General features: G+C 45.2%; 8 protein-coding genes across 8 annotated transcripts; 3 read left to right on the top strand and 5 right to left on the bottom strand.

The window, feature by feature from the left end:
• Nucleotides 1–1,447: 1,447 nt before the first annotated feature.
• On the bottom strand, nt 1,448–2,531 carry sec53 (phosphomannomutase SEC53; the record flags this gene model as incomplete). Its single annotated transcript, XM_032088040.1, has 5 exons — nt 1,448–1,697; nt 1,767–1,841; nt 1,901–2,217; nt 2,268–2,330; nt 2,427–2,531. 5 exons carry the CDS (start codon nt 2,529–2,531, stop codon nt 1,448–1,450), a joined length of 810 nt encoding a protein of 269 aa, XP_031937364.1.
• A 484-nt stretch (nt 2,532–3,015) lies between these two features.
• BDV37DRAFT_258758 (putative DnaJ chaperone (Caj1)) lies at nt 3,016–4,117 on the bottom strand. Its single transcript, XM_032083081.1, has 4 exons — nt 4,000–4,117; nt 3,924–3,938; nt 3,808–3,868; nt 3,016–3,753 (listed from the first exon to the last, which is right to left on the bottom strand). The coding sequence occupies exons 1-4, from the start codon at nt 4,004–4,006 to the stop codon at nt 3,180–3,182; spliced, it is 657 nt and encodes a 218-aa protein (XP_031937363.1). The 5' UTR covers nt 4,007–4,117; the 3' UTR covers nt 3,016–3,179.
• A 404-nt stretch (nt 4,118–4,521) lies between these two features.
• On the bottom strand, nt 4,522–6,359 carry BDV37DRAFT_287016 (GMC family oxidoreductase; the record flags this gene model as incomplete). Its single annotated transcript, XM_032088039.1, has 2 exons — nt 4,522–6,058; nt 6,121–6,359. 2 exons carry the CDS (start codon nt 6,357–6,359, stop codon nt 4,522–4,524), a joined length of 1,776 nt encoding a protein of 591 aa, XP_031937362.1.
• A 2,230-nt stretch (nt 6,360–8,589) lies between these two features.
• Nucleotides 8,590–9,751, bottom strand: BDV37DRAFT_287015 (putative integral membrane protein; the record flags this gene model as incomplete). The annotated part of the gene is made up of 6 exons (XM_032088038.1): nt 8,590–8,858; nt 8,920–8,987; nt 9,039–9,421; nt 9,476–9,543; nt 9,599–9,635; nt 9,695–9,751. 6 exons carry the CDS (start codon nt 9,749–9,751, stop codon nt 8,590–8,592), a joined length of 882 nt encoding a protein of 293 aa, XP_031937361.1.
• Nucleotides 9,752–13,937: 4,186 nt separating this feature from the next.
• On the top strand, nt 13,938–15,203 carry BDV37DRAFT_258753 (uncharacterized protein). Its single transcript, XM_032083080.1, has one exon. The coding sequence runs from the start codon at nt 14,213–14,215 to the stop codon at nt 15,104–15,106; it is 894 nt and encodes a 297-aa protein (XP_031937360.1). The 5' UTR covers nt 13,938–14,212; the 3' UTR covers nt 15,107–15,203.
• Nucleotides 15,204–18,109: 2,906 nt separating this feature from the next.
• Nucleotides 18,110–19,774, top strand: BDV37DRAFT_297212 (peroxidase family protein; the record flags this gene model as incomplete). The annotated part of the gene is made up of 7 exons (XM_032090283.1): nt 18,110–18,320; nt 18,379–18,497; nt 18,557–18,587; nt 18,641–18,790; nt 18,842–19,162; nt 19,217–19,391; nt 19,444–19,774. The coding sequence occupies 7 exons, from the start codon at nt 18,110–18,112 to the stop codon at nt 19,772–19,774; spliced, it is 1,338 nt and encodes a 445-aa protein (XP_031937359.1).
• A 328-nt stretch (nt 19,775–20,102) lies between these two features.
• BDV37DRAFT_258752 (uncharacterized protein) lies at nt 20,103–21,331 on the top strand. Its single transcript, XM_032083079.1, has one exon. The coding sequence runs from the start codon at nt 20,540–20,542 to the stop codon at nt 21,017–21,019; it is 480 nt and encodes a 159-aa protein (XP_031937358.1). The 5' UTR covers nt 20,103–20,539; the 3' UTR covers nt 21,020–21,331.
• On the bottom strand, nt 21,299–22,924 carry BDV37DRAFT_215260 (putative endoplasmic reticulum DnaJ domain protein Erj5). Its single transcript, XM_032080068.1, has 3 exons — nt 22,737–22,924; nt 22,612–22,677; nt 21,299–22,546 (listed from the first exon to the last, which is right to left on the bottom strand). The coding sequence occupies exons 1-3, from the start codon at nt 22,807–22,809 to the stop codon at nt 21,489–21,491; spliced, it is 1,197 nt and encodes a 398-aa protein (XP_031937357.1). The 5' UTR covers nt 22,810–22,924; the 3' UTR covers nt 21,299–21,488.
• Between the last annotated feature and the right edge of the window lie 413 nt (nt 22,925–23,337).

Below are 23,337 nucleotides of genomic sequence, written 5' to 3'. Positions count from 1 at the left end.
GTATAATCTCTTGATAGATAACCTTTTTAAGTTTATAAATACTTTTATTGCAAAAGAAATAATAAACTTGTTTAAAGAGATATTAAAATAGATAATAAGAATAATTTTTTAAAAAAGATCTATTCTATTTGTACGATAATCTTTAAATAATATATAATCTAGAATACCTTTAAAAAGCGAGGTCTATATCTCTTAGATTTAGAAAAGATAATAAAATCTCTATATAAAACTTTAGAAACTGCTCTAGAACTTGAGATAATTACAATACTATTATTATTACTATTAAGCTTATCGCTATTATTTATAATATAAAATCTTTATTAAAATATTAATAAAGTGTAAAGTTTTATTAATAATAGCCCGGAGCTTAATTAAAACTTTATACAATACCTTAACCGTATATTCTAAAGCTTATTTAAAATTATTAAATTAGCTATTTAACTTAAAAATAATCTACAGTAGTATCTTCGATATCGAAAGTTTTAAAATAGATAAAAATTATAGAAAAAAGTTAAATACCACGGGCTACTAACTGTATATAATATAAAACGCCGAATTATAGATTATACTAAGATAGAAAGACTATAGGATTTTAGGTAAATTAGAAAAATAGAAGCTTTAAAATACGATAAGTTACTATAACCGACAAATATAAAGGATCTACCTAGTATAGAAGCTAGCCAGGTAAATAGGGAAGGCCTTAGATTATCTTATTAAATAGATACTTAAGGCGATATTATATAGGAGCTTGAATAGCTTTAAATTTATCGTTTAGATAGGAATTATCGTTTAGATGAGATAGACCAACACGCCGAAGGGCGGGTAGGTCTGCTGACCTAAGAGACGGCTACTAGGAAACATTTCAAAAAGAAACTAAACTCAATTCTGTCAAAGCATTGTATCACGGCCACCATAACCAATATTGTCACACAAAGGTACTCGGTTGGAGAGTATAAAAAAGCAAGTGTAAATTAAGCACGATAAAGATAGAAGTAGTGCGTGGTATTCCAGAGGCCCTACGCTTTTCCTAGTTCTACATCTACAGAAGCTCTTATCCATCACTGGTATCTATTAACTATGCATTGAAATAACCAGGTTTGGTCCGTACTATTCTCGTTAAAAATAAGCGAGACCTTTTCGGTAACTTCTGCTCAAAAAGTTAATTCAAAGGGGAGTTATTCATGGCCTCGAACGCTCAATATTCCATCTGCAACACGCAAGGGCAAACCTGGATGATGGGAGGTTGGCCGAGAAAGAATGATTCAGAGTACGTCGCATGTCTTGGAACAACTGAACCATGTATATTTCTTCAAGTAGGTAATTCGCTATAAGACATACCTGACATCCTCACGCCATAATCAAGTCTGCGTGTAGCGGCATAATAAATATCAATCCTATTTGGGCCAAATAAAATAAAAGATATAATCATTGCTGAATAGTACCTAGGTTACAGCTGGAATATTTCTTTCAGCTGCTTCATGGTATCTTCAGGGTCCTTGACCGCATGCCCAACTGTCCTAGAATCGCTATATATCTCATAATCATTACCGCCAGGGAAAGACTTATCCCCGAAGAAATGAATGGTCTTGTACTCAGTGCCCGAGAGATCTTTCTCGGCTTCGATATAGCGCAGGCAGTAGGTCTTGTCCCAGCCGGTTGGGAAAACGTCAAATGAGATCTGGCCACCAATCGAGTAACTACAAAGGCTATTATTAACATTGTATGGTTGATTACATGAGGCCGAAACAGTTGCATCTATGACTTACCTAAGACCGTAATCAGGAAATTCCGTCTTGAGGGCTTCTACAAAGTCCTTTCTGATGTTGTGCTTTTTGTCATAGCTATTGCCGTTGTAAGCCAACCATAGTAATTCAGATCAGGAGTGAGTTTCGATACGTACGCTTCGAATTCATTCCTCTCGTCAACACTGGCATTGCGGCCAACGGGACTGATATTAATCATTCCATTGCGGAACTCGATGAAAGTACCACGCTTCCTTGGAAGCTGCAGATCCGCGATGTATTTGAGGCAGAAATTAGCCAACTTCTGGTATTTCTCTTCACCAATCCAGGCGATAAAGCTGTTGCTGGCGAGGAACCTGCCCAAGCGGATCGCAGTCAATCCATTTTCGGCGAAGCAAAAATCGAAAAGTGAGGAAACTTTTGTTGAGGATGTGCCTAGTTGCTCTTGCTGCTTGGCAAGATCAGAGCCACCAACCTGTGCAGTGTGAGGCTGCGGGCTGCTTTACGAGAACAATGGGGACTAACAGTTCCAATAGCACACTTATGACGCAATTGAGAGAGGAGCTGGAGCATTTCGGGAGAGATAGTCTGCGGTTTCCATGAACGGGTTAGTAGGGCTTCAACCAAAAATCTTTGAGATAAGGTGCCAAGATAGTGAGACACATGATCGGATTTCCAACCTACCCTTCTCGCAGGAGTCAATGTACCGTCGACATCGAAAAGACAGATCGTGTCCTTTACCGGACGGTCCTCCAGAGCCGGATACACACCTACGGCTTCCGCTGCCATGACGCTGTGCCGAAGAGACAGGAGAATGCAGAAGGTTGAGATATATAGACAAGATAGCAATTCCTAGAGAGAACGAAAGTCAATCCGACATTTGTAGAAACTGAGACAACAAGCTGAATCTATAGCCATGAAGAACGAGTCCTGACCGCATGCGGCAAGAGGAGGGGCGTACCTAGGTACCAGGTAGATACCAACAATAACTTACCTCTTTTGGGGAGTTTATGTACTGACAGTACCAGGCATTGCTGTAACAAATGAAGGCGGTCAACTACTACCACGATACAGTACTATTATGAATATTATACATAGTTAGTATGTAGTATCTGGAGTAAGTATCCTGCAGGTCGGCGTAGGTTCATGCTTATCGATAACAACCAGAGCTTGGGGAAGATATGCACCGATAAGGATGACGTATGATACTAGTAGTATGGTGTTTGTGGTAATTCAATGTCAGACACAAAAAAGACGAACGACTTCTAGAGTTCGACTCTAGCGGTCAACGATGTAATGAAAAATACAGAACTATCATTTAATTATATATCCATTGAGCGTTAGAGTCTCTGGCCTCGGAAAGCCTTCCCACCGGTCACATGCTAAAAAATAAAGAAAAAGGATAAACATTGATCAAAACGATAGCCCAATATGCAGTTATCGCCCTACTGTGGACTGAAAAACTTTGGCTGCCAATTCGCTCAATAATCTAGCACGGTCACCTTGCGGAAGATCTAGGAAGACCTCGTAAACGCTTTTGCCCTTCGCGTCACGAACAGCGCCGAGCCGATTTCCCGCAACTGCACCGGCGAAAGCACCAGCAGCATTGGCGACAATGAACCCAAGTGCACCACCACTTATTCCACCAACAATAGACCAGAAGCGAGATGTCGGCCTGGTCCGCCGACGGCCATCAGCGTCAGTATCATCACTAGCAAGGCCCTCCTCGCGTAGCATCTCTTCAAACACCGAACCAAACTGCTCAGAGGCGCGTTGTTCACGATCGCTCGTGCCAAACCCGAATGAAGACCATGAAAATCCCCCGGTGCCACCTAGGGGTACTTCATCCTCAGTCTCTGCTTCCACCGGCCTTGTTGCGTCGTACTCTCTCCGACGTGACTCGTCTGAAAGGGTATAATAGGCATCGTTGATTTCCTGAAATTTGCGCGTTCGGGCAGGCCGTTCAGGAGAGTCGGCAGGTACACGGTCAGGATGTGATTTTAAAGACTCCCTGGACGGGTCAACCACACCGAACGTCAAGGCATGAGCAGCTGCCGATGTTCACCTTTTATACGCATTGCGAATTTCTCTTTGGGTTGCGTTAGGAGACACGCCTAGAACTTTGTCTGTATCCCAGTCAAAAAAAGCGCTATCGTTTGGTCGGGTGGGATCAGTATGTACAATAATCAGGTTGTTCTGTACACGTGAAACATTAGCGCTCACACGTTCTAAACGCAGCCTTGTTGGGTAGGCCTACTCGGCATATTGTTTATATTACTATTATATTAAGTAATGGTCTATAAATGTAGAAATTGCAGATTTAGCGTGTAAGTTGAGATGGTGGCCTCCAAATATATTCGAAGTAAGATAAGTGCGCCGAGCGGGGACCATGAGTTGTAACTTACACATAACAACTTGGCACGAGGAGGAAAGTGACGTAGTAGCCTACTGATGTTCCGTTGATGCCTTAGGCCGAAAGCATGGATATTTCGAGTCGATCTTGGCAGTCTTACGGCTTCCAAGACTGAAAAATGCTATTATTTACGGCTTTTATGGTTATTTTAGCATGTTATTATCACTCTGTCTCTATATTATATAAAAGTACAGGGGGGTTTCACTATTAAGTCTAGTCGCTAGGCAGAGTAGACCCTCCAAAAGTAAGTGCAAAATCGGCCGGGTACGTATAACACACGTATAGCCTGGACAAAGTAGGGCACAGAAAGAAAAGAAGGAAAGGACAGCTAAAAGCTTGTAAAGAAAAGGAACACGCATCAAAAGCTCAGGCTGCGTCAGAGATGATAACCTTAGCTGCCTTTTCGCTGACCATGTAGATGGGCAGCGCGATATAGTATCCGGGTATCTTAGGGAAAACCGACGCATCCACTACTCGGAGGCCATCGACACCTCGAACCCTAAATCGCGAATCTAACACGCTATTCTTGTCGGCGTCAGGGCCGATGGGACTGGTGCAGCAAGCATGATGGCCCCATGCTTCTCTCTTGATGAACTCCTTCAACTCTGCTTCAGTCGTGACATTAGGCCCTGGCCATACTTCCTCAAAACTTCCATCTAGGGGCACAATGCTATCAAAAATCTTCCTCGAAAACTCCATAGCTTCGTACACAGCCTGTAAATCTTTGCTGTCGGCATCGTCTCCTGTGATACCGGTATCAAACGAGTTGAAGTTAATGATCGGGGTGTCTCTAGGATCTGTAGACCTGAGCTCCACTGTGCCTGCATTATTGCGACTGTGTGACTTCAAGACAATCCAAGTCCAATGCTGGGAATCTTTCAGAGCTTCATAAGAGTATCCTGGGAAATATCCCTGGAAGTTGGCAGGGGCTCCGGATATGAGGAGGTCCGGCTCTCCATCCGAAGCAGAGGACTTTTGGATGATGGCAATCGCAATGCCATTAGTTGTGTATGTACCTTTTTCCAAGGCATTGTTTTGCCACTGTTCAAGACAAGGGTCTGGTAGACTATCCATGAATGTGCACTTGGTTGTAAGGGTAAAATCCGTGGGCGTCTTCCCAACCAAGCCGGTCTCATAGCGATCTTGGAGGTTGGCGCCAACGCCAGGAAGGTCAACAAGCACTGGGATGTTCCATTTGTTCAACTCATCCTTGGGTCCAATGCCACTAAGCTTCAGCAACTGAGGTGTATTGAACGTGCCTGCAGACAAGATGACTTCGCGGGCCGCATTGACATAACCCGGAGTACCCACAGGTGCACTTTCTGACCGTGGATCCGCTCTGTACAAACTCTGACCTTTGATATAGTCCACTCCAGTTGCCCTAGGCTTGTCACCAGATAAATCAAAGCGTACATTGGTCACAAGAGTGTTCAGTTGGATATCAAGATGGTATTTGCGCGAGCCATTGTTATTCACAGCATTGACCGTGTCCATCAAAAAGTCACGGGGACCTGTGCGTCTATATTCAGGAATGTCCACAGCAAGAGGCACCTGAAACAGACCAACTTGTTGATCACGATTTGCACCGTCGTTGTTGAGGTCCCGGAGCAGAATATCACCAAGGCCGGTTACGGTATTGATAACCCTGCCTAGTAAATTCTGACCAGCGGCTGTAGCTGCCGCAATAACCAGGGACAACAATTTTTGATCCTCAAGAACAAGCTTCAGCTGTGTTAGACTGGTGGTGAGCCAGCCATCAAAACCATGACCAGCAATGCTGGTTGGCAAATAGCGACTACGCTCTAGCTGTTTGAAATAATCGCGCATCTTCTCGGCTGACCAAGATTCATCGCCCGTAACAGACGCAATATTGTCCCAGTCACTGTCATAGGCAAGAATCGTGCTATCGAGTTATTAGAAAATATGATACACAGGTATATCAATAGCTGGGGGACTTAGTCTAACATCATGGCGTTGTGTGCGGAGCAACCTCCCAAGGTGCCGGCTCGAGGATACAAGATTCCGAGTGGTTCCGAATTAGCAGGGGGATTGGGACCAACATGAAGGTCTCCAGACGGAGTTCTGTACGTTATCTTTGAATCTTCCTCCTGGCGGGTCAAGTTAGAGTAATGGTTGACGAAATAATCCCAACGCATTGGCTCATATTCAGTCGACTGCAACTGCAGTGCGGGAACCTGCTGCATAGTTGCATTACCCTGATCATCCCCAGCGTCGATAAGAAGGACTCTGTAGCCTGCAATGGCCAACCGTGCTGCTAATGGGCCGCCTCCTGGGCCCGAACCGACAACTACATAGTCATATTCTGTAGCATGGTCGGATTCTATATGCGAACTGTTGGCAGATCGCTTTTGAGCGTTATGAAGCCCTTGATGATTAGCTTTGTGGCCACTAATTTATACGGCTTTAGTACTCGGTCAAAGAACCACCACGTAGAACATAAGGGAAAAGAAAAAACAACTTACGAGGCTAGAAGGGGAGAAAGGACCAAAGATAAAAGAAAGCGCCTGAGAAAGAGCATAGTCAAAGAGAGTGCGTGTACACTAGCTGACTGTATATGGACTCAAAAGAAAAGGCTTTTCAAGTCGTGCAATCTTTCATTCTTATGCTCAGTTCTTATGAGTGACAGGAGAAGAACTCCTGAAGATATGCTTGGAATGCCTTATTACCATGTGGCATACTAGGTGATCGACATATAATTGAACAGAGTATCCTTGGTAACTATATTAATGGCATTTACTAAGGCCCAGCGTAACCTAACGGATTAGCCCAAACCGAATGGTCTAAGTCATTAGCACCGTTGCATTCTACTCCGTATGAAAGGGCAGCCTGGATAACAACGAGCGTTGCTTTTTTTTTTCCAGTTTGATTTTTATTTTCCGCTTTTTCTCTATATTTTAGTCCAGTCTGATTAGTCTCACATCGTAATTGCACTTTGTGGCTTGGAATGGCATGTAGGGCTAATCTACAAACATTACAGTCAAAAATTGTGAGCATACAGCCCAATTATATACAGTACTGTCATACAGATTATTATACCTTGATCATCGCTTCCCCTTGCAGTCTTCGTCCTTGACAGCAGCCGATCAGTGTATTCTTCTCATATCCTACAGAGCGGCTATAAAAGGTAGACTAAAAACGTCTTCAAGGGTATAATACTGAGCTGGTATATACACCACTGGCCTATTACTGGATTGGGTATATGGTCAGTCATAGATTGAAGAAGCGGGATATATGACTACAGATATAAATGCATTTGCCATGTGGGTCGTAAGCTGAAATCCAACGTCTGGGTCAGACTATGCCGTCCACAATCGGCATTCAACACTTCTCCAATTTGATGTAAGACAGGGGATGTAATGACGAAAAGAAAAAGAAAAGGGGAACCTCCACCCCAAACCGATGGAGTAAAGACCACGAAGTTGTCTGCCCAAATGAGACAGTTGCGTGCGGACTCCTCTAGCACAGGCCATACTAATCGTGGAAGATAAGCCGGTGTTTTACCATGGAGTGTAGTTGGTGATGATCAATTGCGGCATTTTACAAGGACGCTCACTGGATATCATTATTCTCAAAGGAGTACGGAAATATTTACGACTAGTTGTGCCCGACAATCTTAAACTTACTAGTAGGTACAAGTATCGCTCCACCGGGCAAATCTTTACTTTTTCAGGGTGCTGTCAACCTTAGCCCTAATTGTCACCTGCCATTCCCCGAAGTGACTAAAGTGTTAGACTGTTCCTCAATGTCTTAGCTGCTGGTGTTTTCAGCAAATAGCGGGAAATTGGTTACTCTACGAACGAGAAAGGAAGGCATAAACGAAAGAAAAGTAAAGGTATTAACAACAAGAGGGCCTGGTCAAACCGATTGTGGTGTCGAATGACTCGTAAAAGAAACAAAGCCCACAGAATGTGCCATGTCTGAGGAGGTTCCACTTCCTGCGCACGGTATGGAAAGTAACTACGGAAGATATGGAATCTAGCCTCTATTTCTCAACGGCCGAGCGGAGTTCACCCGAGCTTCCGAGTCCAGTTAGTACTACTAGCACGAAAGCTAATCTGGCTGCTGAAGTTGATACGGTTACCGATGACCCCAACATTTGGGGCCCCCGGGCCGAGACTTTCTGGCCCACTGCTAGTTGTACGTTAATTTTAATAATTAACGTGCTCAGATTGAAAATTAGGTTATGGAAGTCTGAACCCGAGGGCTAGTCTACCTTAGTTGCTCTAGGATTCACATGTATTAATATTGTCTTAAGGAGAAGTGATGAGAAAGAAGTACATATATCAAGGTGCAGAGATAAGAAAAGCAGAATATGCTCGGTAAGGAATGCAATGACAAAGAAGTCAAGATCATAGAGAAAATTCATGAAGAAGGTCAATAGTAATTGAATGAGCGGTCCTGCATCCGGCAAGATCATCGGCTTTGTAAGTCAAAGTGGTTGGAGTTGTCCATGTCTACAAGGGGAAGGATGTCCGAATCATCTCCTTTCACCTTGGGCTTGATTTGCACCACGCCTTCGAGCCGAGAGCCCCCGGACCGATTGGTGCTGGTCTGAGCCCTCGTATCACCAAAAATGCTGGGGCAGATGCGGGTCAGTAATGAGCGGATAGCCGGTAGACAGGCACAAATAATTCCCACGTGGACCTCGATGGTGCTCCAGTATCCGACTTGGACATAGTCCCCTGTGTGGTCGGTTAATCAACTATGCACTGGCATCCCTTCATCCAGCCAGCGTGGACTTACAGGTCAAGTTGTTGGTATTTGCAAAATGAATGAGTGATTCCAGTCGTAGTATGCTGACCAGTGTGACACTGCTCCGTATGAGTAAACTGATTAATAGTAGCTCCATTTCAAACACTTACAAGATACCAAGGCTGAACATACACATCACAAAGAGCTTCTTCCGCAGGGAAAGCTGCAAGTTGTAGAGCTCACGGAGAGGCATTATCATGACGATCAAGTCCAAAGCCATATTGAAGATGGCTGCCGCCCAGCCTTGTGCGTTGATGTTGTTGCACTGATACTGGTGCTCTCCATCCCAGTGAAGCCACGCGCCATCGAGAGGCCGGCACTGAAATACAGAAATCAACACAAATGCAATCAGGTAACAAACATTGAGGCCGATCACAATGTACACAGCATTCCGGAATGAGCGCTTTGGAAAGACCCTCAAGTAGAAGAAAAGAATCGAAATCTTCGTCAATGGTAGAATGCTAAGGTATAAACACTCGTCGAAGAAATATATCTAATACTCCCAAATCAGCACCCCATATGCTGTAGTGATACCTGCCTTACGAACCTTGAGAATACGGGTAATATTATCAAAGGGAAGCGTCCAGATATCTTTACCGAGGCCCGTATCAGCCACTATGAGCCATCGTCAGTATAATTGCTCCCTACTGGGCAATCGTAGTGCACATACAAACGACAGATAACGACGAGAGCGGAATGACAAGCAGCTGCAGTATCCTAGTCAGATATCTTGCGCCCTTCTTTTGAGTTTTGGGAGGAGCCATACCATGGTCACTGCCATTGTCCAGTCGTCCCACCCAAAATCACCACCACAGCACTTCATCCTTGCCATTATTCGAAGAGCAAATGCTACAAAGGCCAATATTCCTCCCACAACGCCCGCTATGGACACCACCTTCGTATGATCTCGCACCGGCCGACTGCAGGCTGTCATTGAGACATTTTTGGTCGCTACATACAGTTAACTGGAGATGTTGAGGGTCAAGGATATTAACGTACTTAAAGAATCCCGGATGGTGCAATTGGCTGCAACACATATCTCTATACTGGCAGTGAGAGCAGGATCCGTGCATATACAGGCCTGGTCTGTAACTGCACAATTAGATACTGCAATAGATGAGATCATGCAATTGAGCTGGCCCAGTCAGCTTTTCGTCATACCAATGTGAAGCTATGCGCTTACACCACATCGCGGCATTGCAGCTGCTACTTCCTGTAGATTTGCCAAGACAAGCGCAGGAAATGCTACAGCCAGCAGTATCATTGAAAGAACCAGCTTCATCCTCGGCGGCTCTACTACTGTGTGGTTGGAAAGAAAGCCGCAACCAAGAAGAAAGAAGCAGAACGTAGAAATTAAAAAGTGAAAGAATGACTAAAGGTGAATGTCGAAGAGAAAAGGCAAATAACATGTCCAAGGGTGCTTGATCATTTATCAGGATGTGGAAAATTATGACGGGCTCGGATGGTTTAGTTGAATATATGAATGTATGATATGGATGCGGTGATGATCAGCATAACGTGTAAATATTGAACTGTTCAAAAATAAATAAATGAATAAAAACCTAACAGTTCCACATTTTGAGTGGGCTTAATCTGCCCATTAGACATCGTTATCCATGATCACATATACATGGGCTGGATTTGGCTGTTTGAGTTTTCATGGCTATTCCCGATTGAAACTGATAGAAACCTCAATAGAAGCAGCGGCAGAATCGGCTTGCTCTCTAGTGTCCATAGCCTCTCTTTTTTAGTTCTGATTTTCACAGAACAAGGATAAGGGGTTGTTAATCGTTAGTACTTTGGTTCAGTGCTCCATCTTTGCTTCCAAACATTTGCCCACTTGGAGGGGAGGGTAATTAAAAAAATCAACAAATCAACAAATATACATACATACATACTGTATAGTATAAATGAAATAATATGAGATAAGATAAAAGAAATCCTCCATCACGCTCACACAAGCCCACACTGAATGTGTGCAGCCTTGAAGGAGCAGTCTCTTCTAGTAGACTAGAATGAGTTTAAGTTGATCCCGCAACGGTTGCGAAACATGGTAACGATCCCGTCGGACCCGACCCGTTGGCTGTAGCGGGGCAGTGACACTTGGGGAAACACCGCAAGCCGCCCGGACGAACCCTAAGTCTGAAGACAATTAGGATCGGCATTCAACCCTGTCCACCCAGGAGACGTACAGGTTTATTGTATGCAAAATTGTCTTCAGCTCTTGCCACCTTTGTGGGCCGTACTCGTGTCATTCTTCCCAAATTGACCAATTTATAAATGCCTATAGATAAATAACTCATTCATTTGTTATATAACACAGTCGTGAATCCATTAGTGCAAGATTCTAACGCAACTCTGTCACAGTGGCCATATATGAATGGACCTGGGAGGGGTAGCTCCAATTTCTAGAGTGCGATACTAGACTTAAATCTTACCTATCTACTTTATAACTCTACTGGGGGTTGAGGGCCAATACCGTGACCTTAGATATATGCCGCACGTAGGAGGCTCGGGACAAGCCTTCCCTACAAGAGGCGATAGGTATCACTGCGGCACCGGGTTCACGGTAAATGTATATATAAGACATAACCTTGGCAGATCAGATCCAGGGTCTCAGTACCGTCGCCTTTTGACACAGTTAGGAATAGATTTACTGAGATATATATTCTTACAGCACCTCTATACTGTTGAATTAGCAATTATGTAATAGAATCTGAACAACTAACGTAGCCGGTAAGCGGTGCGGTCATGTAAGTACTTGTTACAGACCCTTGTCTAGCGCACCTTATCAAAGGCGGACACACAAGGTAGAATAACGATAGGATGACGATAGCTGATTCCTGAGCGGAAGGCACCCAACAAATCGTTTATCTAGTAGTTATTTGGAAAGGGCTGCTAACGCTAAAACCGGCTACTATAACAAGTCGCGTGTATTGTAGCAGTGACACGACCAAACGTATCAATAATACGACGAGCTTGTAGCACCGACAAGATACATCGTATCATAGATACGAAGAGTCATAGCAGTGATATTACAAGGAAGGGTATATAAGGATACTTATTTTATGTACTTAGTTTAGTTCTTCGTGATTAATTAAAATTGTTATTACTGAGTTATCTTTAGTAGTACAACCAGTCTCAACTCGTTTATACTCTCTTAAACTATTGGGTATATATACTTAATAGGCCTGGCCCTTTAAACTCGAGTCTAGTATCGACGGTAGTCTTGTATTGACTGTATCTCTATAACAATAGCAGTCTAGTATCGATAGTAGTCTTGTGTCGATTGCATCCCTGTGACGACGGTAGTTTAGTATCGATGGTAGTCTAGTGTTGACAGTAGTCCTGGAGTGACTTCTATCTCACCCAGACCGCAATCTAATAACGACGGAAGTTGGGGATCGACTTTAGGTTAGTAACCCTCGAAACGTGGTCCGCTAACTGGTCTCAGACTTGACGACGAAGCCCCGGGCGTAACAGGTGGCAGATATTGGTTGACCCTACTGAGTGTGATCTTGGGATTAGTCTTTGCTGTGCGAGAAATAAGCTACATGGCAGATACTTTTCTAGTGGCTAGGCTGCTCAAGACTAGATAGAAGGAGCCATTAGGGCTGATGCGGAGAGTCACTCTTATTCATGCACTCAATCCTTGGGCTTTAGAAGCCGATGTTCTTGGCGAAGCTGCATAGCCTTCTGGCACCATTGTCAATCCCAGTCCATCTACTCGCTGACCTAGCAGGACAATCGATGGATAACCTATAAAGGCCTTTTTTGGTTCTAGAGTGATGTTCATATCTTCTAACTTGCCAAAGACTTGGTGCAGGTGGTTGATATGTTCGTCGAGGGTCATCGACGCTATGACAATATCGTCGATATATGCCCTGCAGAAGTGCTTAAACTCGGCTAGCGTAAGGTCGAGCTGTCTCTGGACATATGGGACTGAGTTCTTAAAGCCCATGATTGCTACCTTGAACTGCTCTTGCCCACGGTGCGTGACTACCGCTAGCCTGCGACGATGTTTCTCCTTGACTCTCCATTGGTAAAACCAATTTCGAGCATCGACCACTGATATGTATCGTTTGCCTTGGATCATATTAATGATTTCCGACTGCGTGGGGACTGGATATAAATCAGGTATTGTTTCCTTATTTAGCGCACGAATGTCAACTACTACTCGTGATTTTCGGAGTGGTAGCCGTCAGGACCGGGTATCGTTTTCCATACAACAAATACTGGGTAGGCACTTGGCGTCGGTCCCCGACACGTCTCCAATTTATCCTGCTGGTGGAGCTCGTCGAACATTTTATCAATTATAGCCTCATCTCTTGGGTTGTTTCGATATACTTGAGGCTTTGGAAGGCGATCCTCCCAACCATGTTTCAATGGCACTTCCATCCAGGACTCTTCAGGGACTCTGACAGTACCTACTCTGTCTTTTCCCCATATGCACCGAGAGTATATGCGGAGAAGTTGTCTTGTTTATTCATCTATCTAAGCAGCCGATAAGCGGCCTCCATACCGCCTTTCCTGCCGCTTTGCAGTAGAATACTAGACGGAGCACAACACAAACTACTGACTCGTTTCTATTTTAAGAATATCTGTCTCTTGACCGTCTAATATACCGCTGAGCGGTTGAGGGCAGAAAACCAGTTAAGAAATATATACTGAATTGATAATATTCCACCGCACACCATACCACCGCACACCATACCGCCGCCACTTGCAAGCTACCTTATTGTTCTTAGCCATCTTCTCATCAAAGAATGAAAGTCATATACAGCATCCCCCTTGCGGTCTCAGGAGAATTTCATCTCAGATTTTCATCGAGATCTTCTGATCGACATATTCAGGTTGACGATCGCATTAAAAACACCACACTATACAAGCTTTCTTCACTAGGGAGTCGAAAATGGCATCGCGAAAGAGAGGCCCCCCAAGTAGCGAGACCCAATCACCAAGGAGAATTCGAACTCGCAGCTCTGGAGCTATAGAGAGATTGCCGCCCAGCCCAGCATGCCCAGGTGAAGTGAAGACTCGCGATCGTGGCTCACTTTTAAAACTCCCGCCGGGGTCTGATATCTTCGAGGCCTTTGCTAAGGTCAGAGCAGACAAAAATCTTACAGATGAGGAGGCGTTTCTTGAGTTGCTAGCAGCTTATGATATCCCGCTGTCCACTCTCTCCCAGATCTCAGCCAAGAAGTTGGAAGTCTCCTTTTCCAATGTGACATACAAGCAAATTGCGCCATACGTGTGGTTAAATCCTCATGCGGGAGGTCGAGATATGTTACGACTAGATGTCTTTCGATCCCGGATTCCTACTGCCATGTTTCAAGATATTGTACGTGATGTTGAAGATGCTTTCACACAGTACGGTCCCCTTGATTCCCACGACAACGAAGAAACCAGATCCCGCTTCATCTCCTCTCTTTTCACCCGCATTGTTTGCGTATTCAACAGTATTATTGTCAATAAGCCGGAGACCCTACTGGACGCTGAGTTTACTCGAAAAGGCCGTATTGGGCACCATTTTGTTGCACTCGATTCGGTGAGCATTGTTTTTATTGAGGTGAAAAAGTCCTGGACAATGGGAAAGCAAGGGCTTGATATAAAGGGCCAAGTTCTAGCTGAGTGTGCAGCGAGTGACTACACCAATATGAAGCAAGGGCACTGGGTGCCTATCCTTGCTATATTATGCGATGGGAACAACTTTGAGTTTTTTGTCTTTGACTCTTCAGCCAAAGAAATATACTCATCACGCCGCATTACAGGTATTATAGCCGATGAGCTAGGCGACCATGCTGATCTCCTTCTTTCTACTAAAAGAACTTGCGAATACCTATTCGATTGGTTTGTCATGGGCTATATCAATAGCCTTCAATCATTTGGAGATCAATCACTAAAACGATCGAACACTAAAAAACGAGAGTCGACTAGTCAATGGGAGAACGCGCTCACGAATGCTCATACTGCGCACTGGTATCTCAGAGAGGCGGCTGAAGCCGCTAAAAAGAAAAGGTTTAATGATGCCGAGACAATGGCAGGTAGAGGCTTGGAGCAGCTCAAACAGAGCGTTTTGGAGATCCCCCGCGAGCCTCTATATGAGAGAAGTCTCGAATCGTTATGGGATGGCAGTGCGCCTCTGGAAGAGGCTCTGAGCAATCGAAATATCTTCTAAACAATACCTATGCTTCCTAATCACTTTTCAATACTATACCTTAATCTAAGAATTATCTTCAAGATTTATTACTTCAGTAGCTAGGTACATTTTTCCTGATGTAATGTAGCCTATGCTCCATTGATTTTGGTTTCCTGAGGGCGGGGTTTGGCTTTGAACCCGAAACCCGGACTGGGTTCTAGTGTAGTGGAGGAAAAGTTCTTTGTTCCCACCAGCCGTGGTTACATTTGAGTGACTACTACCGATGAGAAGTTGGCTGCGATTAGGCAACTACAATTCCATACTACACTCAAGTAATGGGAAACCTACTTAGGACTTGCCGGGTGCTTTCGAAGCTACATAGCGCGATATGCCAGCAAAGCCAAACCGCTTACCGATCTTAAGACGCTACTACTCAAAGGGGGTCCTACTAAAGGACGACCAAGGGCCACTAGATCTGCTCGTACTCTAGTTGACCCTACGCCCTCGGAGCAACGAGCTTTCGAGACCCTTCAAAAGGAGTTCGACAACCCGAAATTTCTCAGACATCATGACCCCGGTTGTCAACTGTATATCGACCTCGATAGCTCGAAGGAATTCGGCCACGGAGCCATGGTCTACCATTTGAAGGTCTCTTACAAGCACGTTGACATACAGATACCACCCGCAAAAACAGCGGTTGAACCGGTGTTGTTCCTCAGTCACGGTTTGACTCCAGCAGAATACAATTACTGGCCAACCGAACTCGAAGTCTCATGTCTTGTATGGGTGATCAAGAAGATTCGGCATCTTATTGAAGCAGCCCCAGAACACTTGCTTCCTGTTGTATACACCAATCATTCGGCAACTGTTCAGATATGCAAGCAAACTAGCTTGCGGACGGCTTCTACCGATAAATTGAACCTACGTTTGATACGGGCGTCACAATATATCCAGCAGTTTTCGCTAAAGATCGTACATCGATCGGGAAAATCAAACACCGTGGCTGATGCCTTGTCTCGCCTTCCGGTCGACAGGCCCTTGTATAATGATAATACCTTTGATTTGGACGCTTTGTGGGCGTCAAGCGCTTATAACCTCGCCGTATTTGAGGTACAGCTCTCTGATGACTTTATAACTAGGTTGAAGTTTGGTTACCAATCCGACCCGCGAGCAAAAGCGATCTCAGAAGCACTTCGACTACGTGAATCGCCTCCAGACCCAAAAGTGATACCCTATACACTTATCGATGACCTTGTATACATGATTAAACATACCGGCGACTATTGGTTGTATATACCGCGTTCGATGGCGGGCGAGGTCTTCCGGGAAGTTCACGACAATCAAGGTCATCAAGGTTTTAAAGCCTGCATAAAGAAATTGGAGGGATTAGTAGTGTACAAGGCTTCGCGATTACTCAAACTGTATATCAGCCACTGCCCAACTTGCCAAGCAAACAAAGCACCTCGGCACAAGCCCTACGGGCTCCTTAGCCCGATCCTAACTGCTCCTGAACCATATCACACGCTGACTATGGACTTCATTGTCCGACTACCCACGTCAAGTCAAGGAAATGACCAGCTGTTGGTTGTAGTTGACAAGTTTATAAAGCAAGTTGGATTCTTACCGGGCTTGTCGAGATGGCAAGCGGACCAGTGGGGCCGAAAGAGTTGAAATGTTCCAACGCTCGGACTGGGGTATCCCTCAAAATTTCATTTCCGACCGAGACGCACGGTTTATGAGCGCATTTTGGAGAGGAATGTTCAAACAGTTGGGCTCGGCATGGAATTACACAACTGCTTGGCACCCGCAGTCTGATGGACAGTCCGAAAGGACTATCCAAACCGTCAAAATAATGTTCAGACATTACTTTACGAAAGAACCCCTTGTCGCCGAAAAGTGGGAAGAAGCATTGGGAACTATACAAGCAGTTGAAAGAGTCCCTGCGAGTCAGTCCTTGAAAATGAAATTGATACTTCTAAAAATTTACATTTGTGTTTTCAAGCCCGTAATTTAATCTGTTTAAAAAGTGGGATGTTTATATGCTTTAGATAGTGTTAATTTCAAAACTTCACCCAGAATTCAAAAAAATCAAGAATTGATTGATTTATAAGCATTTGAAATTTAACTAATTAGTTTTTGAAGTATGGTTCAAGGTCCAAGGATGGCACGCGGCCCAAAAAGTCGCCAAGATCTGAAGACAATTCTGCACCCTCAGACTCTGTAAAAATTGCGAAGCAATACCATTGTCTTTGGATGGGATGGCTTATCTATTCTTAGTCGGTCCAACCAAAAAAAAAAAAAAAAAAAAAAAAGGAAAACAACCGGCAGAGACAGCCAAGTGGGAACGACCGTTATAACTTATATGGGATCTTCAATTTGGTCCACCTGGGGTGGGTTTAGCTAAATATCTCTCTCTCTACTAGTATGGAATAAGATTATCTGAATAACTGAAGAAAAGTACCAATAGAATAAAAAGTACTCAAGCTTTCTCATTCTCTATGCCCGGCTCACTGATGTATTTCTTACAATAAAAGTTTAAACTAGAATTCTACGATGGTACAGACTAACAGTAATTTCTCACCTGAGGGCCACGATCCTTCGCTAGTAAACCTAGCGTAGTTCATAGTAAGTATGGTTCGTAGAAGGGGAGATTGTTGAGGCAGGTCAGGGGCAACTATAATGGAGTACTTTAATGGTGTACCTTTGGAGAAGCTACTCCGAGCTCGGTGTTTATGACGACTCAGGGGAAGAAAATTAGTAACCAAAAGTCGTCCTTTGACTTCCAGCAAGCGAGATAGTCCGTAAATACTTTGTACGTGCTGTAAGGGCCTACGATCCCTCGATCTATATATCCTTGAGACTCAGCGTTGCTACCTTGTCCGAAAAGCACTGCATTTCTTTCTTGCTTATACGTTCGGCATTAACGCTTTACTGCTAAATGCAGTGCATTCCTTTTTTTGCCCTTAACCAACTATTCGTTATTTGAGCCTGACCTTTTAGTCCTTCATTTCAAACTACCTGTCGTTGTTATTTGCTCGAAATATGAGGCTGTTTAGAGAGATTCTACCCTTAGTTATTCTAGGGTTGGGGTCCTTGATCACTGGTCTTCCCACAGAAAGGAACAGGATCGAAATCATGACAGCTATGGGAAATGTTGACGAAAGATGCTGTCCTTATTCGAAAATGCAATATCAAGTCAAGGCGGCCGTGCACAAGCGTTTACTGGTGGATTCTATGACCTCTCCAATTGATAGTATGTCTCTCCCATACAGACCGTGTATGAGCGTTGCTGAACGATTATTGAAATGAAGTCACGGGGGACCATGCCTTCCAGCCTCCAGATTTTGAGAAAGGTGACCAGCGTGGACCTTGTCCTGGTCTGAATGCCTTGGCGAACCATGGATATATCCCTCGCAGCGGTGTAGTGTCTGTAAGTGAACGGCCTGCGTCTCTAACGACCTGCAGGCGTCCAGATCTGATGATTCCTAGTTCACCAACGTAGTTGCTGCCATTAATGAAGGTGGGCTTATATCCGTTTCCAAGACACCAAATTTACCAGATTGACGACTATAGTATACGGGATGGGAATCGATCTGGCAACGATCCTCGGCGTGATGGGTACAGTCTGGACAGGGAATCCACTGTCCTTAGATCCCAGCTTTTCCATCGGGGGAAGGGATACAGGCGTCAACAATCTTCTAGGGAACCTTGATGGTCTCCTTGGTTCGTTCTTCACCGAGTAGCCCACTGGGATATACCTCTAAACTGTCGCAGGTGATCCACAAGGCCTCATTGGCTCCCACAATTTCATTGAATCCGATTCTTCCAATACGCGGGATGACCTCTATACAACCGGTAACAACCACGCTCTCAACATGAGCAAGTTCATGGAATGGTATGACATGTCCATGGACGGCACATTCAGTATGGTCCTCATGGCAAAACGAGCGAAGATTCGTATGGATCAAACTAAGCAGACGAATCCGGAATTCTACTATGGGCCAGTCACTGGGTTGATTGCGCGCAATGCCGGTTATCTATTCCCAGCAAGACTTTTTCGAAATCATTCGCAAGTGAATCCAGAGGGCGTTCTGAGTAAGATCCAAGGTTGACAGTCCACCTCGAAGACTTGAACTAACCGTTGAATAGCTAAGGAAATAGTTCGTAATTTCTTCGCCATCTACGGCCAAGAGGGCAACTTCACCTATCGGGAAGGATGGGAGAGAATCCCTGAAAACTGGTACAAGACTCCAGTAGACTATGGTCTGGTGCAACTTAACCTTGACACCCTCGACTGGCTCCTGAAGTATCCCGAGCTTGGAAGGTAAGCATCTGCTTCAGTCGACATAATTTTCGACAAGCACTAATGAGGTTAGTATTGGAGGAAACACTGGAACCGTCAACAGTTTCACAGGAATCGATTTGTCTGATGCCACAGGTGGTGTCTTCAACCTAAGTACCCTCTTGAAGGAGAACAACCTCCTCTGCTTTGCGTTTGAAGTCCTGAAATTCCTCAGCCCTAACGCTCTCGCGGGCTTGTACAAGACGCTGTCTATTCCATTGGATTTGATCAGTGATGCGATATCCACACCGCTGTTAAATTTCTCATGTCCCGCATTCGAAGACATGCAGATGGGTGGAAAGCCATTCTGGGAAGCTATTCAGAATGACTTTCCTGGGGCTGCCAAAAGTGGTGGCGCATTTTGACTGTGCTCACAATGAGGGTGACTTGTACTAGTATTAGCCTTAGTAGTAGGTGCATATATACTGGAAACAGCAATGAGTATAGGCAAAGGGAGCTCATGCACCAATTTGTGGGATTGAATATCATCTTACTGTCGTTAATTTTCAAGGTTCTCTTTGATTTGTTCCTTTATGGTTAAGTTCATCACGGGATGAGGTTCCTGGCCACCACCACCAATGAGGAGCGCCCGAAGCCTCCAGCCACCCACTTTGTTGCATAAGTATGTCTTGCTGAGAGTCAGTGTGTCCCCTGTCCACACATCAATTCCACTTCATTCCAATCTAATCTCCTTCTCTTGTCTCCCCTTACCAGTCTCCCGACTTTTCCACTCTCAAGATCTTTGTTCCTTTGAGTCCAGTCCTAGAATTTTTTTTTTTTTTTGGAAGTCCTGTTCTCGTCGTATTCCTCCAGTGGAACGAGCTCTGGATTTTCTCCGCTCAATCATCCACATAGCCTAAGCAATTCTGGACTCTAGCGGTGGGGACAAAGCCGCTGCAGCAAAGAGCCTAGAATCTGGAATTGTGCGCATCTGCAGTAACCAACTCCGCAACTAGCCACTGCCTCACCGCCGCAATTGAGCTGCTGCATACGAGGACACGCACGCACGTTCCCTAACACCATTTCCACCCATCTTGCTCTCAGGACAGGGGAAGCATTTCGCACGAGCTTAATTCCGCCCAATTTCTTGCATACACAGTAAAGCGAGCCGAAAGGTTTACCGAAAGAAAATGGGCTGGTTTGATACACATTCTTCCGCTGGCTCTTCTCACTCGGGCCGTAATCGCTCTCCATCCCGCCGGTCAACGTATTCCACCCATCACTCCCGGCACTCTGCTCCTTCAATCTTTAGTTTCAACGGAGGAGCCAGCCGCAGCCGCGCCGGCCGATCCAGTCCATCAGTCTACTCGTCCTCGTCGTCGCGACGAGCACGACCTCGGTCTGGCTTCGTCCAAAAAGTAGTCCATATCATCAAGCGACTGCTACGGGACATTTACAAGTATGCCCGTGAGCACCCAATGAAGGTGCTGGTCCTGCTTCTCATACCGCTCCTTACAAGCGGTGTTCTGCAGAAATTGTTCGCCATGATTGGCATTCGTCTGCCCAAGAACATCTTTGGCGGCCAAGGTGGACAATCCCGAGAGGGGGGCAAGAACGGCATCATGGAGAATTTGAGCTCATTTATGAACGTTGCGAAGATGATCATGTAAGAATGAAGCGCGCTATATCTCAATATAGGCTGCGTGGTCTAGCGGAGCGCTTCGCTAGGAATTGAATGGTATGATGGATGTGCGGAAAGGTCAAAACCTACGATCATGATGACAATGATGACATGCTATATTACTTGGTTTTCGGTACTTGATATTTACGTTCGTTTTTTGTGACTTACTACGTATGATATTGGAGGGTTAGTTGCAAATCTACTGGGAGTCTTCTTTTTTTCCCTTTGGTGTGTGCAGATACATCTAAAGTGGTTGTTTGAATCTAACAATATCTACTCATAGAGTGGTGCAATTGATTGCGAGGGGCTCAATGGTATGTAGTTTCATACCTAGAGTACTGGACATTTATTTATACATGTTAGGAATGATGACTCCTTGAAGACAAGCATCGAGGATCCAAATTTAAAAGATAATGAGTAGTCATACAGAAAACGGGATGCTTTCTATATCAGTCACGTCAAGACTTCTGAGAGCGTTTTCCTCGTCTTCTCGATACTCGACTTTTAGGTGCCACGGCAGAGTCATTAGCTTGCTCAACAGTCTGTTCCAGTACCTCGGACGGCTCCTCATCGACGATCTCGCCATCTACGGCGCTGGAAGGTCCGAGCAATCTGCCAGCAGTTTTATGATAAAACCAGATGGGTACCCGGAACAGCATCGTGTCGCGCACCGTAGGGCGCTGTATTTCATCAATATCAAGTAGGAATTCCTGCCGCTCACCGTCTTCCGTTTCCTCCTCCAAGAACACCTTGCCAACGGAATCAACGATCAGGACCTTGCCATTCTCCGCGATCACCCTTTTCCTCTCTCCGGATGGCTCCACGGTCTCGCCTGTCGGGGTCGCGGTACCAGAGTTTCGGGAACTTGCCCGGTTTCCTTTTTTGGTTTCCTTGCGATTCTCCTTCTCCATCATGCGTTTCTGGCGACGATTTATAGGCATTGCACTCGCTTCTGCTTCGGGTGTTGGACCTGGGGCCGCCGCGGTAGCATCGGCAGAATCCACGCCTGGGATACCACGAACCCCTAGCTCATCTCCCCAGGCAGTCCTCCTCGCCTGACGAATATACCGATCAACGAACTCGCGCTGGCGTTTCCAACCAAGGATCAATGCAGCATAATGGGCACCACCTCCAAAAGCCAAAAACAGGCCAGTCAAGACGGATCCTAGCCCCGGACGAAAGCGCGAATAGTAATAACCGGTACCCTTCCACTTGGGGAAGCCATTTTTCAAGAAGTAGTCATAACGCTCCCGGCCCGGCCCACGAAGGATATTCGCAACGGTATTCAAGCGGGAAGCACGGTCATGAGCCTTCTTCACAGCAGCGTCAATCTCACGCTTACTCGGGCCCTGGTTGACGTGGACGCCCGGCTTCTTGTTTTTGGCTCGGGATTTATCCTTGGAAGCATTGGCGATGAAGGATCGCTTGACTTTGTCCGGGTGTAAGAGGCGAGATTTCTTACGATATGCTTTGTTGATGTCGTCCTGGTTCGCATTGGGTTGGACACCGAGGAAATCTGTCGACATTGGAATTGTCAGAACACGGTACATTGAGGGAAAGGGGGAACACAAGATAGCACACCGTAAAATGTTATGTTTGTACCCTCTGTCGCGGCAACTTCATCGCGGAGGGAGAAGATTTCATAGTCTGGAAATGAATTGCGGTTAGGGGTATACTGGTTATACAGGGGAAGTAGGGGAGCTGACCTTCCTTAGTCCAGGCCGTCGCAAGCACAAACAGGACAGCGAACACGACCAAGCGGAGTGCTGTGGACTTCATATTTTAGCGATGAGGGGAGCGGTCAAGCCGCTGAACCCGAAGTCAATTGGAAGGAGAGGAGCGCCGGGGAATGACTCAGGGAGGCCAACACACACACTATGAGTTGTGGAGGATTATTATTTCCTGGCGAACATTTCCTATTCGACTACGTTACCCTCTCGTCCTCAGGCCAATAACCTAAGTTATGATCTGTCATCAGGCACAAAGGCGGTCAGGTAACATATACGGTAAAGATACGGAAAAATGAAACATAGATCCATGGCTACCCAATGTGACAAACCCGGATTGGAGGACGGTCCACCTTCCGCAGGGCATCGACGTGGACCAATGACGGTTACATGAGATTGTTGACAAGTAAGGCGAGAGTTGAAGAGGAGAAAGGCATCTCGATAGTCCGAGCGGAAAATTCATTCGCTATTAGGAATTCTGAGGAGGAGGAGGGGGAGTGCTGGGTTTACAATAAATGCAGCGTTGTCCCTGTCCAAGCTCCATTCTTGTTCTTTTTCCCTTCTCTGGCTGTACTGTACC

This window comes from Aspergillus pseudonomiae (genome assembly GCF_009193645.1).
Source record: "Aspergillus pseudonomiae strain CBS 119388 unplaced genomic scaffold BDV37scaffold_85, whole genome shotgun sequence".
NCBI lineage: Eukaryota > Fungi > Ascomycota > Eurotiomycetes > Eurotiales > Aspergillaceae > Aspergillus > Aspergillus pseudonomiae.
The sequence above is the reverse complement of the archived record's forward strand: the minus strand, read 5'-3'. Positions and strand labels throughout refer to the sequence as shown.